Here is a 13,235-nt window from a genome sequence, read left to right as displayed (position 1 = left end):
TACCTGCTACATTAATGACAGTTACATCCTTGATGTAAATAGGTGTAGCCATAGGGGTGCACTAAGAGGAAGAAATAGGTCCAGGCAGGAGTGAGTAAAGTGTTCAATAGTCACAAATCACAATTCAAGCCTTTCACTACAAATTGGGCAAAAGGAGTATATGTCATTCGTGAAGCAGGTGCAGAGGTACTGGAGCACAGAGTTTTTTAGATGCTTACTGCACACCAATCATGGCTTTCTTGCATTAGTCATCTCTTCCAATGCTATGTTACTGCACATGAATATTGTGAATTGGCTTGTGTGTGCATGTCACGGACTCTAGAGTCCTAGCTCCATTAACTGCTATACTCATCTGCTTCAGCTGTCACAGGAGTAATGTCGTCACCTTGAATAAACCAGCGAATCTTGGCACAAAAACAGCACATATTGGTAGAAAAATAGTCAAAAGTTGTTTTTTGTGACTGTCCTGGCAATGCCTCAAAACCAGGTTGTCTTGTTCAAGCATGCTGGTCCCGCACAAATACGTCTGATGGTTCCACCTTCTGTCCTCATGAATATTTCTGATCACACGGTTTACTGCTGTGTAGCTCCTCAACAGGTAGGTGGGGTTTACCAAAACAGAAATCAATTATAAAACAAAAGCAGTGTAATGCTTTCATAGCCCCATGTCACTCAACGTCATTTTTGAATGAGTTTATAAAATGACCCAGACCTTGTGCACTGGATGACATGCACTTATTTTTGTCATTAAGCCCCAGCCAGTGTATTTTTTACCTCAAACATACACTGGCAAAACAATTGTTCTGCTTCACTGGCCTTCCATTTCATAGGTATGAAAGCAAATCAACAGGGCCTTTCGAACAGTCCTCTCAGGTACTCACAAATATCAAAGTTTTATTGGCTTGGGCGACAAGAAAACCATGGACAACACTAAGGTGATAACAGAATTTCCCACAAAGTATTTCAGATCAAAGAAGATGTCTAGTTCTGAAGCTTATGGTCCTAATCTCCACCACTTCACAAATAAAGTCCACTAGGATGTCAGCCTGCAATCCACAAACTGGTGGTCTTATCAATCTTTACAATACAGTAGGCAGAGCCTAAGAAAACCTGTTCAAGTGGACTGTAAAAACTAAGACAGACTGCTTTTATTGGGAGTATTTCCTACACTGCCTTCCTCTTGAATCTACTGGGGATTCTCCTTCTGAGCCGCTGATTGACCATCAGTTTAGTAGTTTATTAAACACAACTAACAAGTTGGAAAGTCCGCCCATTCTCAGCACACAGTGTTGGAATATGCCTTACTGAAAAGAGACTCTTAAAACTCGTGACACTAACAATGTGGACACTACTTAAATGAATCAGTTTGTAACTTCTGCATACTTCCAAACTTTCCAATAGGAAGACAAGATGTTTCTATGACTGTCCTCTTTTCAAAGCGCCAAAATCATAGAGTCCTTAGAAGATCGCAAATCAGGCAACTCCAATTCCCTATCAACAATAACATCAAGAAAATTGGAAGAAATCTAAATTCTACAAAATAAATCAGTTTAAAAAAAAAGGATATAAAAGCCATCCCTGGTTTGAAAATAATAACTTCCCTGTTCTCTAAAGAGGGTCTCACCTCCTCATGGAAGTCAGAGGGGTATTTCTTCAACAAATATGCTCATGTCTAAACCTTCTGACTCACAAAAGGAAACTTGCCCGGTCATTACATTAAAACAACTCACTCTCATCTGGCTCCTGATATAACAGCCTTGTTCAATCTCTCACTTAAAGGAGGGGTGTTTCTAGGGAATAGAAGGCATCCATAATTTAACATCTTCTACAGAAGATGACTATGAATTCCTCAGGTCCTACCAACTTTCAACCAATTTAAATTTTTCCTTTCCAAGGTCCTTGAGAATCTGTTATTCAACCAATTGCAGGCCTCTGTAAAATTCATCCCTAACAAGCTGGACTGAAGGCCAGCTATAGCACTGAGTTAGTTGTGATATCTGTCTCTGAAGAATTTCGACTTGCAGTGGATACCTACATCTTAGTCCCGTAGGACCTCCCGGCAGCATTCAGTACCACTGACTATGTTATCATCATTGCCAGGTTAAAAAAAATATAGGCTGTGATAAGCTGGCAGTCAAGTGGTCCCGGTCTTTTCTTACATCCCATGCCCAGTCCATATTCCTCTCCCTTTCCAAATATGTTACTAATAGGCCGATGTATAGGTTGGCGGAGAGGAAACTGTTACAATGGTGACGGAGTTCCCGCCCTGCTCAATTTAAATTTGAGCAGACCATTGTCTGACAACAGGTGGAGAGTACTCTCTCTCAGCCATGTCAAACTCCTTTTATGACCCAATGGAGTAAGGGGTACCTAAGGTTTGGCTATATGTCTACCCGCCAAACTTAGAAGGAAAACATATAGCTGTTTTCCAAAGCCCATCACTTCTTGGGACAACCCGTCAGTAAAGGGCACTGAAAAGTACTCAATGACCCCCCTCTACATGGGAGGGAAACTTCCATGGCGATTGTGATATAGTTTTTTTTATTTTCATAAAGAAAATCCCTCTTGGAGTTTTTTTTTTTTTTTTTTTTAAATGAAAGAAAAACTTAATTTTGACATACAGCTCCGTCACATTTGATGGAGTGGTACGGCAAAGTTACAATGTATTGGCAGAAACCACCATGACTGCGTTTCCTGTCAATCCTTGAAATGTCTGCTGGGCTGGCAAACATTTAATAATTTGGCAGGTGTGAACTACGTTAGGGCGACAGAGTAATTCACTCCGTAACCCTAGTGGAGACAACCAAAATATAAATTAGGCACCAAGGCCCTCATTAAGAATTAGGTGGTCTTTTGGCAAGACCGCCGCGCTGGCAACTGCCAAAAGACCGCTGGTGATTGTGGTACAGTTACCACCGTATTAGGTGTCACTAATGGATTTCCGCCCATAAACAGGCAGAAATCTGAGACCGTCGGCCTGACCAACGGCAGGTGAGAGGCGGTTTCAACGCCAGCTCCGCCACGCTGGAAGTACTCCACCTGCTATATTACGAGCAGTAATATAGCACGGCAGTGCGGCACTCGAGGTGGAACCGCCAACACACACCCCATACTGGATGACCACCTTGACGTGGGCTGCTGTGCGGCCCAGACAGGTATAAGGACTGCCGGGGGGAGGGGGGCAGGGGGGGGCAGGGGGGAGGGGGGGGAGGAGGGGGAGGTTGTGTGTGTGGTAGGTGCATGTATGTGTGCGACCATGTGTGTGTGTCGGAATGGGTGTGCATGCGTGTGTGACTGTATGAATGCGTGGTGGTGTGTGTGACTGCATGCGTGTGTGTATGTGTGAATGTATGTATGCGGGGGGTGCAAGTATGCGGAGAGGGGTGTGTGTGAATGTGTGAGGACGAGTTGCGTATGCATGCAAGCGAGTGGGGGTGCATGTGTGTTTGGTTGGGTGGGGACCGCATGTCTGTGTTTGGTTGAGTGAGGGTGTCTGTATGTATGCATGCAGTTGAGTGGGGGTGTCTGTATGTATGTATGTATGTATGCAGGCGGTTTAGTAGGGGTGTCTGTATGTATGCGTGCGTCTGCATGAGGGGGTCCATATGTATGCGTGCAGCTGAGTGTGGGTGTCTGTATGTATGCGTGCGGCTGAGTGTGGGTGTCTGCAAGTGTGTGGACGTATGGGGGGTGTCTGCAAGTGTGTGGACGTGTGGGGATGCATGTGCTGGTGACTGTAATGGGAATTCCTGTCGCCAGGAGTGTTACCGCCAGAGGTTTTGTGGTGGAGCGACCACCACGAAAAGGCTGGCGGTTTGCTGCCTCGTAACACGGCCAGCGGTTTTAGGCATGCCACCGGCCCGGAGGAGCTCACCGCCAGCCGCGCTGGTCCGACCGCACCGGCTGGACTGGCGGCGTGGTGGAGGTTTGGCTTCGGGCAAACCACCAAACTCGGAATGCAATGGTCTTTACCGCTGGGAATGGCTGTAAGACAGCCACCGTGAGTGTGGCGGTCTTAGTACCGCCACACTCGTAATGAGGGTCTAAGTCTTCAGCCTACAGAGTGCATCAGGAATCCATTCATCCCTTACACCATTCTCCAACTTCTATTCAGCCCCCATTAGCTTTTCTACTATATCATCTAAATGTGCAATTCTTCAAGTACACCAATAGCAGCAACCCCTGTTCAAACTACTTCTAAACTACTACTGCTACTAAAACCAACAACACAGAGTTCTAATATGGCATATGTTCTTACATATCGAGAAACATTTTGAAAAATGAATTTCAACAAAATTGAGATTCCCTTCCCAAAAGCGGAAACCCAGAACACACAACATTTGGGTCGTTGGTCAGATGCAATAGGCGCTGCTTAAGGGTCTTCCAAATTGTTTTGTAACTGGAGCATACTTTACGACATGGATCTGTCCCTATGGCCAAAGATATCTAAAGTCTCCACCACTTGCTTTGCCAATTACAGATGGTGAAGCAGATCTTAATGTACCATGTATCAACAATACACCTTCACTTATTTCAATATGTGGTTGACCGACTTATTTTCAGCAGCCCGCAACCTGTAGAATGTCCTGTGTCCTTAATCAACTGCATTTGCTCTCTACTAGGAAGCAAATCCTTTTTAAGGCCATAGTTATTGTGTACTTGCCCCACAATTTCTCGTAGACTAATTCTCCATCTACTAACTGACAAGGACTCTAAGATCTAGAGTTCAATTATACTAAGCAACCTTAAACGCCATGGGCAAATTCTTTGGGACAGATATGTCTTTGTTGCTACTGCTAGGGAACAGATTAAGCTCCCAATAAGATCTGGACGTCCACCTTCATACTGCTATTTAGAAGGTCACTGAAAATGTACATCTTTAGTCGGTAACCTCGGTCTTCATTTTACTCCCACACGATTCAACATTTTATATCCTATAGCGTCAAGAAGCTGTGACTTATTTGTTCTTTATAAATAACAATTATAACACAATACAGCTCAATGGAAGTGAAACATTTATTGTTGAACAACAACCAGAAACTCAACCTTTGTTGAAAGAGGTTTCTTTGCTAAAAGATGGAAGAACTGTGTAGGTATAATACCACATGTTGACAAAGTTCCACACTGGACTCCATCCAAAACCCCATTGGATAACAGATGCTAGTTGATAAGTTATATGGAAGACAGAACAAGAAACATTTTATCATCGACCTATCTGAAAGAAACCCCCACTGCAATAGCACTGAAACTCAATGAGTTGTTGCTGTTCTATACTGACTTCAGGAAAATAAATCAGTCTTTAATGATCATCACATAATTAAAGCCCAGGGCTAATGAAGCAATAAGACTAGTTTAACACAGATATCCATTGCCCTGGGCTGAACCAAACAATAGCGGTAGAGACCTTTAGCTCCATGTGATAAAAATACCACATTCTCGACTTCCACTAATTAATGTTATCACCATTTAAACACTATAGCATCGCAGACACATTCTAATGGCTTCTGAACCGCTTCCCGTTTCAAATGGTCCTCTTACTTAGCCTACCTCTGATTAATTCCTGCTCACGCACAATATCAACCTGATCGCAATCTAAAGAAGCATATCCTAGGAGCAAAAGTAAGTTACCACATGGGCGACAGGTCATGCTTTAAATGTATAAAAACGGGACTCTCCTTGGTAAGCTGTCTTCATTATAAAGTACCACTAAAAACATGAATGTCTTGCAAGTGATTTAATTAACAAGCCACAAATACTCAGCTTATTTTCTGTTTACTACTAATTGTCCAACACTTACATTAAGCATTAGAGCCATCTTCACTTTAAGTAACACTCTTTATACCCAAAACTGGCTGATATATTTGAAAATGAAAATGAAAATGAAAGTGAAAAGGGGTCAAAGAGTGCTACAATCCCAAATCATATGCTTCCATGTTCTTTCTCCAGTTCTGCCCTAATCTTCAACATAATTTCTTTGGAAAAGCCTGAACCTATTTCATTAAATCTTTTACTCAGAATTCGAATGTTAAATAATGCACCCCAGCAACAAAAAATACTGCTTTACATTGGAAATGTATCAAAACGGAAGTGTGAGCCTCCAACAAAGTGGAAGAAAAACAGCCATCCATGACAAAGAGTCAATTTCAACATTATCATCACATTTTAATGTAAAATCTCAAGAAGAGTCACTCCAACCCCAACAAAAACACCAGTCCAACATTTTCAAAAAAGAAATGTGACTGGTAGGGGTTGTTAACATGGTAACATATGTTTGTTGAATGTATGGCCAGTAGAAGAAATCATGTGAACAGCATTTTCTTTAAAGGCCCATAGTGTTTCTATAGTATGTCACAACCATCTCAGTTCAAATAGCGCAGGCCCATGTACACAGTATTGATGCTTTTGGACTCCATGGATCTTTGGTCTTCTCAGACTGAGGATTTTATGCATCTTATTTGGTCCTCGCATAGGTTTGCCAGTGATTTCATTTGCATGCTTAATTAGCACTCCACAGGAACTGACCAGCCATTGGGTGCCCAAATACAATACACTGTTAATCAGTTGTTGTCATAATGTTCTAACAAACTAGACGCTAGAGTTGTGCTTTTTTCTCATTTCTATTTACAGGTCCAACTTGCACTTTCATATATATGGGCCCAAACCCTGTCTCATGCATTACTTTCCCATTTTAAAAACATTATCAAGAGGCAGTAACACTTTAAAAAACATTCATCACTCTTCATCACTTTTAGCCACGAAGGAAGAAGCTTTATTCTCAGCCTGCACTTTATAATAGGTTCCTGTTGCACCTCTCTTCAAAAAACACAATATAAAAATACCTACACACCTCTACTAGTACCAGCTGGAGGGAATCACTGGACTTTGTGTGTGGTCCGTTTCTGCAGAGTAAGATCACTGTGAATTAATTTTATTCATAAACTACTACCGGACGTCTGTGTGCAACAAACACAGAGCACTCTAGACACATGGGCTTGATCATGATTTATGTTAGCTTCTTTAGATTCTGTCTATTCAAATGTGTTTGTTAGATATGACTCTTATGTACATTCTAAAAAATGGTTATTACTTTAAGGATCATTGTTTTAGTTACTTTGCACTACATTAATAGTGCACACTGCACTTTTTATATTTTAATGTTGGATCTATGTATTATCTTGAAGCTTACATTGCTTACTTCATAAATTGTGTGACACACTAAGTCTAAAATAACATAAAATGTTAAATATAATTAGGTACAATCACCCAATACATGTGATGAATCTTGGTGCACCTTGATGCACATTAATCTACAGAGCCCAGCTGTTATTTCTGCCAACCTGGATCAATATTCACTGACTAGCCCTTGTAGAACATTAGCTACACATTACTCAGGTGTTTTAATTCTGTCAGCATATCCTGTATAAACGTGTTCTAATCCTTTTCAAAGCACACCATTACATCAACAGTCTTGAAGATCTGGTGATTTGCCTTATTAGAGGAAATATAAAAAAGGAAGGGTTTTATTGGTGTTGTAAAGATTTCTTTTCCTGAATGTCAAAAAGAGTGAATCCCACACACTACTCCACCAACGTCCGTACTAGGCCCCAAAGGAGGCAATCCTGAACAACCGCAGAGTCAGAAGAAACTGGTTTGGGGGCCTAAGAGTACTAACCAACTGCAATGAGAAGCACTGTTGTCTTTATGAACTGAAAGCCACCTAGATAAATGGTGCAAAAGTGCTTTCGTCAATGGGTTCAAATAAGAGAATTTATCAATACATTAAGGCATTCTAAACTGAAAAGAGCAACTCGTGTTCCAGTGTCGCTGTGAGGAAGGGGTGAGACAAATAGCCAAACAAGGATCTGATTTAACTTTAAACTTTCTGCCACAATTGAAGGAATAGGTGCTTACCAGATAAGTTGGTCATTGTATAAAAAGGCTGTATATTTGACAATGTCCAAACTTTCTTCCATTCGGTTTATGAAAGACTGGATTTTTAGATATGTCATTTTGTCCAACGGGAAAAAGCTGATGCCGCCGAAAATGTCCAGCAGGTCACACGACTGTAGGTGCAATGTTTGAAGGTACTGTAGGGATCAAAGAAAATGTTACAGAAATCTTTGGAAATTACTGTGATGTAAATATTTATCAACACCTATCTGTCACTAAAGTGTTCAATAATGGCATATAAACACTGCCATAACAAGTTAAAGAACAATGCAATTCAAAGTCATAATTCATGCAGCTGCTTGACAGAAGTGATCACACAAAAGTGGGAAAGAAGCATTAGATGTAGAACTGGCTATAGCAAGACTGCAATGTCTGTCAAGTGATCAAGTGAGCGAATAGACTAATAATCCTTAGTTATAATGTTTTGGACCTGACTGAAAGTTAGGATAGAGGTGGTGTTTGCTGCAGCTGGCATATACCAATATCCCTTATGCAAGGCTAGACTGGCTGTACCAGGCATCAGGCATTTTTCTGGGAGGCTGGAAAAGGTGTGTAGGGGAGTGGGGGTGGGGGTGAGGGTAGCTGTGTAACAGTTTTAAAAGCACTGCAGAATTCCTTGTATATCCAAGCTGTTGGACCTGGCCCTTTTTGCAAGGTCCTCCCCAAATTGTCTCCCTTCTTCCTCCTATTTTTTCCCGCCTAGTTTTTGTTGGCTTTAGGACTCTGGGCACTTTATCACTGCTAAACAGTGCTAAAATGCATTTGCTCTCAGTCTAAATTGTATTGGTGATTGGGTTTCCATGAATGGCATATTTTATCTACTAGTAAGTACCTAGTAAAGTGCACAATTGTGTGCCCAGGGCCTTTAAATCAAATGTTACTAGTGGGCCTGCAGCACTGGTTGTGTAACTCAAATGAGTAGCCCTGTACCCATGTCTCAGACCTGTCACTGCAGTGTCTGTGTGTGTGTGGTCTTGCACTCCAATTCGACCTGGCAAGTGTACTCACTTGCCAGGCCCAAACCTTCCTTTTTGGTACATGTAAGGCACTCCTAAGGTACGCCCTAGGCAGCCCCATGGGCAGGGGGCAGTGTATTTAAAAGTTAAGACATGTACTGGTGTGTTTTACAAGTCCTGATAGTAAAATACTGCCAAATTCGGTTTCACTATCGTAAGGCCTATCTCTCCCGTAGGGTAACATGGGGTCTGCCTTTAAATATCTTTTAAAGTGTGTTTCCCATTGGGAGCAGATTGAGATCTGGAGTTTGGGGTCTCTGAACTCACAATTTAAAAATACACCTTTTGGTAAAGTTCGTTTTTAGATTCTCTGTTTCAAAATGCCACTTTTAGAAAGTGGGCATTTTCTTGCTTAAACCATTCTGTGCCTCTGCCTGCTTGTGTATTCCACGTCTGGGTCAGAGTGACAGTTGGGCTGTTGGGAATTCCCTCTAGACAGTGACACAAAGGGAGCAGAGGTGTAGCCTGCACTTCCTGATGAGTCTCCTAGACTACTGTGGGGAGGGAGGAGCTGACACTTACACCTGAAAGGGCTGTGCCTGTCCTCACACAATGCAGTCTCCAACCCCCTGGTGTGTGTTTGGGACCAGGTCTGGGAAAGGCAGAATCTTGGGAACAACAGACACTTTCCTTTGACGTTTGCCTACTTCAAAGGCGGAAAGGGGTATATGTAGTGGACTCAAAACCCAGACTTGAAGAACACTTCTGGATCAAGAGGAACCTCTGCCTAGGAGAAGAGCTGCTGAAGAGCTGGAGGAGGAGTACTGCCCCTTTGCTATGTGTGCTTTGCTGGGTTGGCCTGCAGTTGCTGCTTCTTTCTTAAAGAGGGCAAAAACTGGACTTTGCTGTGTATCATGCTTGTGAAGTTTCTCCAAGGGCTTGGAGTACAGCTTGCCTCCTGTTGGAAGTCTCAGGGATATCAAAGACTTCAGCTTCATCTGCTTACAGCACTGGGACCTGTGTGTTTTGTGCTGCAACGTAAGAAAAACCACAGTGATGCCATCAAGGACGTCGCTGCCTGCACTGTGACCAGATGACACCGCACGCAGCCGTGCCCCGTGACGCACCGCAACCTTGGTCTCACCGATGCCACCACTGGACGCCGTCACCGAGCCACTGCTTGCTCCTGTGGACCCCTCGCTCTGCATCCCCTTGCTCACACTGCAGCCTTGGCATCCCCGACGCTCCGTGCTAGCACCGACGCCGCTGGCTGCACTGTGGCCTGAGGACCCGCTTATGAGGTACACAACGCACCATCTGTACTGCAGCCTGGGCCACTGTAGGCAGAAGCATCGACTCCTGTGTTGTCAAAGACCCCCCTGTCTGCACCACGACCCATGGGCACCGCACGGAACCTGCCCCACGCCGCACCGCCGCCTTGGGCCTACTGATGACAGCGCTTCAGCGATACAGAAACCACTGCCTTCACCGTGACCTGGAGACACTGCACGTCGCACCCACCACTTCACACGGCAGCCCTGGTCTCACAGACGCCGTCACCGAGCTGCTGCCTGCATAGTAACCTGTGAGCACCGCACTTCGCATCGCCCCGCTTCGCACTGCAGCCCCAACGCCAGCTCTCCTGACTGTCATCAGCCTGGAGTTCGACCTGCAACCCGTGTGACTTCAAGGGCCCGACAACCCCTGCACTGGCTACTGGAACCGATGCCTGCAACACCAACGACGCAGCACTCTGGATCTCACAGTGAGGATCACGACGCCCTGCAATTTCCAAGTTACTGTGTATTGTTCTGCTGGCCCTCCCGACACCATACCTGGCCCGTGACAACGGCTGGCCTGAACTGTCGGATTTGTTGTTAACTGTGCATGATAGCCCCAGATGGAGGTATTAACTTCAAGGAACTGTATTTTTAAGTTATTCTTGCAAAAGTCATAACTTTATTATTGTATGTTGGATTTTTCCATTTTGGTCTTGCTTTACATAGATAAATATTGGCTATTTCTCTAAAACTGGTGTAAACCTTTTGTGGTGTTTTCTTTGTATTACTGTGTGTTATGTGGAAATGCTTTACACATTGCTTTTTATATGCATAATGCTGCAAGTATGTGTGACGGTTTGTTCGATTTATTTTATCTTTTTTATTATTTTATCATGTTGTTCAAATGTTTGTATCCCGTACTTTTATGATCTTCCGTAAAGGTCGAATGAAGGTTTTACTGAATGACTGATAAACCCTTCCACCAGATGCCACAAGGGAACACACTGATCAGTGGGTTTAGGAACTCAAAAAGGGTTTGGTTTCTGTGAGAGTAGACCTTTTGCGTGTTATGTTATGTGAATTTGTATGGCACAGCTTATAGCCCTTGAGGGTATCCAGGCGTTGGGAGATAAACTCTGACAACCTGCTAAAACTTGATAACCCATGCTTACTCACTTTCTGGGCACAACTGTAGATTGATATTTTGCCCTCATTTTCTGAGAGACTGTTATGCCCTTTCCCTCTCCTTTTGGTGGTATTAACAGAGATGCAGTACTCTTTTGCCATGTTTTAATTCAGTAGACAGAAGCATGAGCTGGATAGGTAGTGCCAGAATAATTAACAAAATGATGAACAGTGCAGGACCACTTGTCCAACAAGTTAGGGAAATCTGGGATACCTTGCTGGATCTTGCAGGGCTCACAAACCTTTTGACTTGTTTTGCCTTCAAAGGGAAGTCTTTATGGGCAAACATCAGGATGATGCTGATTCCATTAATCACCAGTGAATGCTTCAGCGTGAGAAAGCAACACTATAGGTACTTTGAATGAATAATATCTCAGGGAGGTCTCACATACAGCCACAACTAAATGCTGTTCGGAGTGCATATCTCCTCAAAACCCAGTCTCACATGGTGTCTCTCTACTTGCAGTCACAGTTCAGACTATCCCTTCTCACTACCTTGTGGCACTAGGTGGATGAGGCTAACAAACTCTCCAACCTAATAATGCAGATACAATCATCTTAATTCATTTATTTACACTATCAATGGCGTTTACACCTTAAAAAGTCCAGGTAGCCTTTGTGTATTAGGAAAATATCTTACATCTTCATTTACTCCACACAAGCTTCACAAAAGAACCTTGGGTGAATGGTTTCCTATTTCACTAGAATGAACAAGCATGTCTTACTCCTTACTGGACAGAAGTCATAAAGTGCTTTTGAAAGCTATACAACCAAATAATTCATCATCTTCAGTGATTATGGAATCCTAGAATGTCATCTTAACCACAGCTGAGCCAATGCCCTACATTTTGCCATTCATTTTCAAAGGCTACTTTACTTCCAGTAATTTTGCCACCTTACTTCCTTCACCACGTCCTATTTTTTCAAATCTTTTGGATTACTTAGATTCTGTGTGCCCTGCCATTTGTGATTTAAAAAAAATTCACATTCAATTTGAAGACATCAACTTCAAGCTAGTGCAAAGGAAAGCAATATAACAGGACGAAAAGAGTTAATAATGAGTTTTCTCACACGATGGAAGAATTTCTCTAATCTGTTCTTCAGGGCTTCAACGCCTCCATATTCTATAGTTTTCAGAAACGTCCCATTGAATAGCTGAAGAAAATCAAGAAGAAATTAAGTTAAGAGTTGTTACCAAAAGACGTTTGTTGCATCCAAATGGTCTTAATAGTAGAGATAAGACTGATTTTTAATCGGCTCATGCAGGTAAGCTCATTTGGTGAACAAGGAGGATAATCAAAGGATTAAGGTACTCAAGCAGTATCCCACCAAGCAATATCCCATCATAAATGTAGTTAAAAAAAGATAGGATAATTCACTTCAGTAAATACTTTTGAGAAGCAGAATGTCTGACCTCGTTCATACCCACCTCTTGCTTATTAACCATACTTTATTCCCATTCACACAGAGCAGCAGAGCTAAATAGCACTCAGATCCCATGCTCAATTACACCCCCAAAGCCCATGGTGTTCCGTGAACTGGGTTTTGACCCCTAGAAATGTGCCATCTCCTTACTTTTTCATATCCTTTACCTTTAACAGTAAATAGGAATCTGTAGTAAACAAGAAACAAAAGGGGCAAGGGATGCTCGTCATAACCTTTTCATTCTGAAAGTCTCCTTGAGCTAAGACTCTTTATTTGGCACACACTACAAGTGTACATACCAAGTGAGTCGACTTGAGAAAGTGAAATAGATGTGTTCCGGAACTTTAAACTTTAATTTACCACAAATTTCTTAACTCCTCTTGGGAGAAGCTTGTATTTGTGGGAGGAAATACAAAGGTCAAGAATACTGAAAGCTTGT

The 13,235-nt window shown here is 42.7% G+C and overlaps 1 protein-coding gene across 1 annotated transcript in view; it reads right to left on the bottom strand.

Moving 5' to 3' along the window:
• Positions 1 to 13,235, bottom strand: part of CCZ1 (CCZ1 homolog, vacuolar protein trafficking and biogenesis associated) — a 223,559-nt gene that overhangs the window by 119,376 nt on the left and 90,948 nt on the right. Inside the window, 2 exon segments of the mRNA XM_069210148.1 lie at positions 7,912 to 8,087; positions 12,443 to 12,526. Coding sequence (XP_069066249.1) covers positions 7,912 to 8,087; positions 12,443 to 12,526 — 260 coding nt within the window.

The sequence above is a fragment of the Pleurodeles waltl genome, chromosome 10 (assembly GCF_031143425.1).
Source record: "Pleurodeles waltl isolate 20211129_DDA chromosome 10, aPleWal1.hap1.20221129, whole genome shotgun sequence".
NCBI lineage: Eukaryota > Metazoa > Chordata > Amphibia > Caudata > Salamandridae > Pleurodeles > Pleurodeles waltl.
This window is presented reverse-complemented; position numbering and strand designations above follow the sequence as displayed.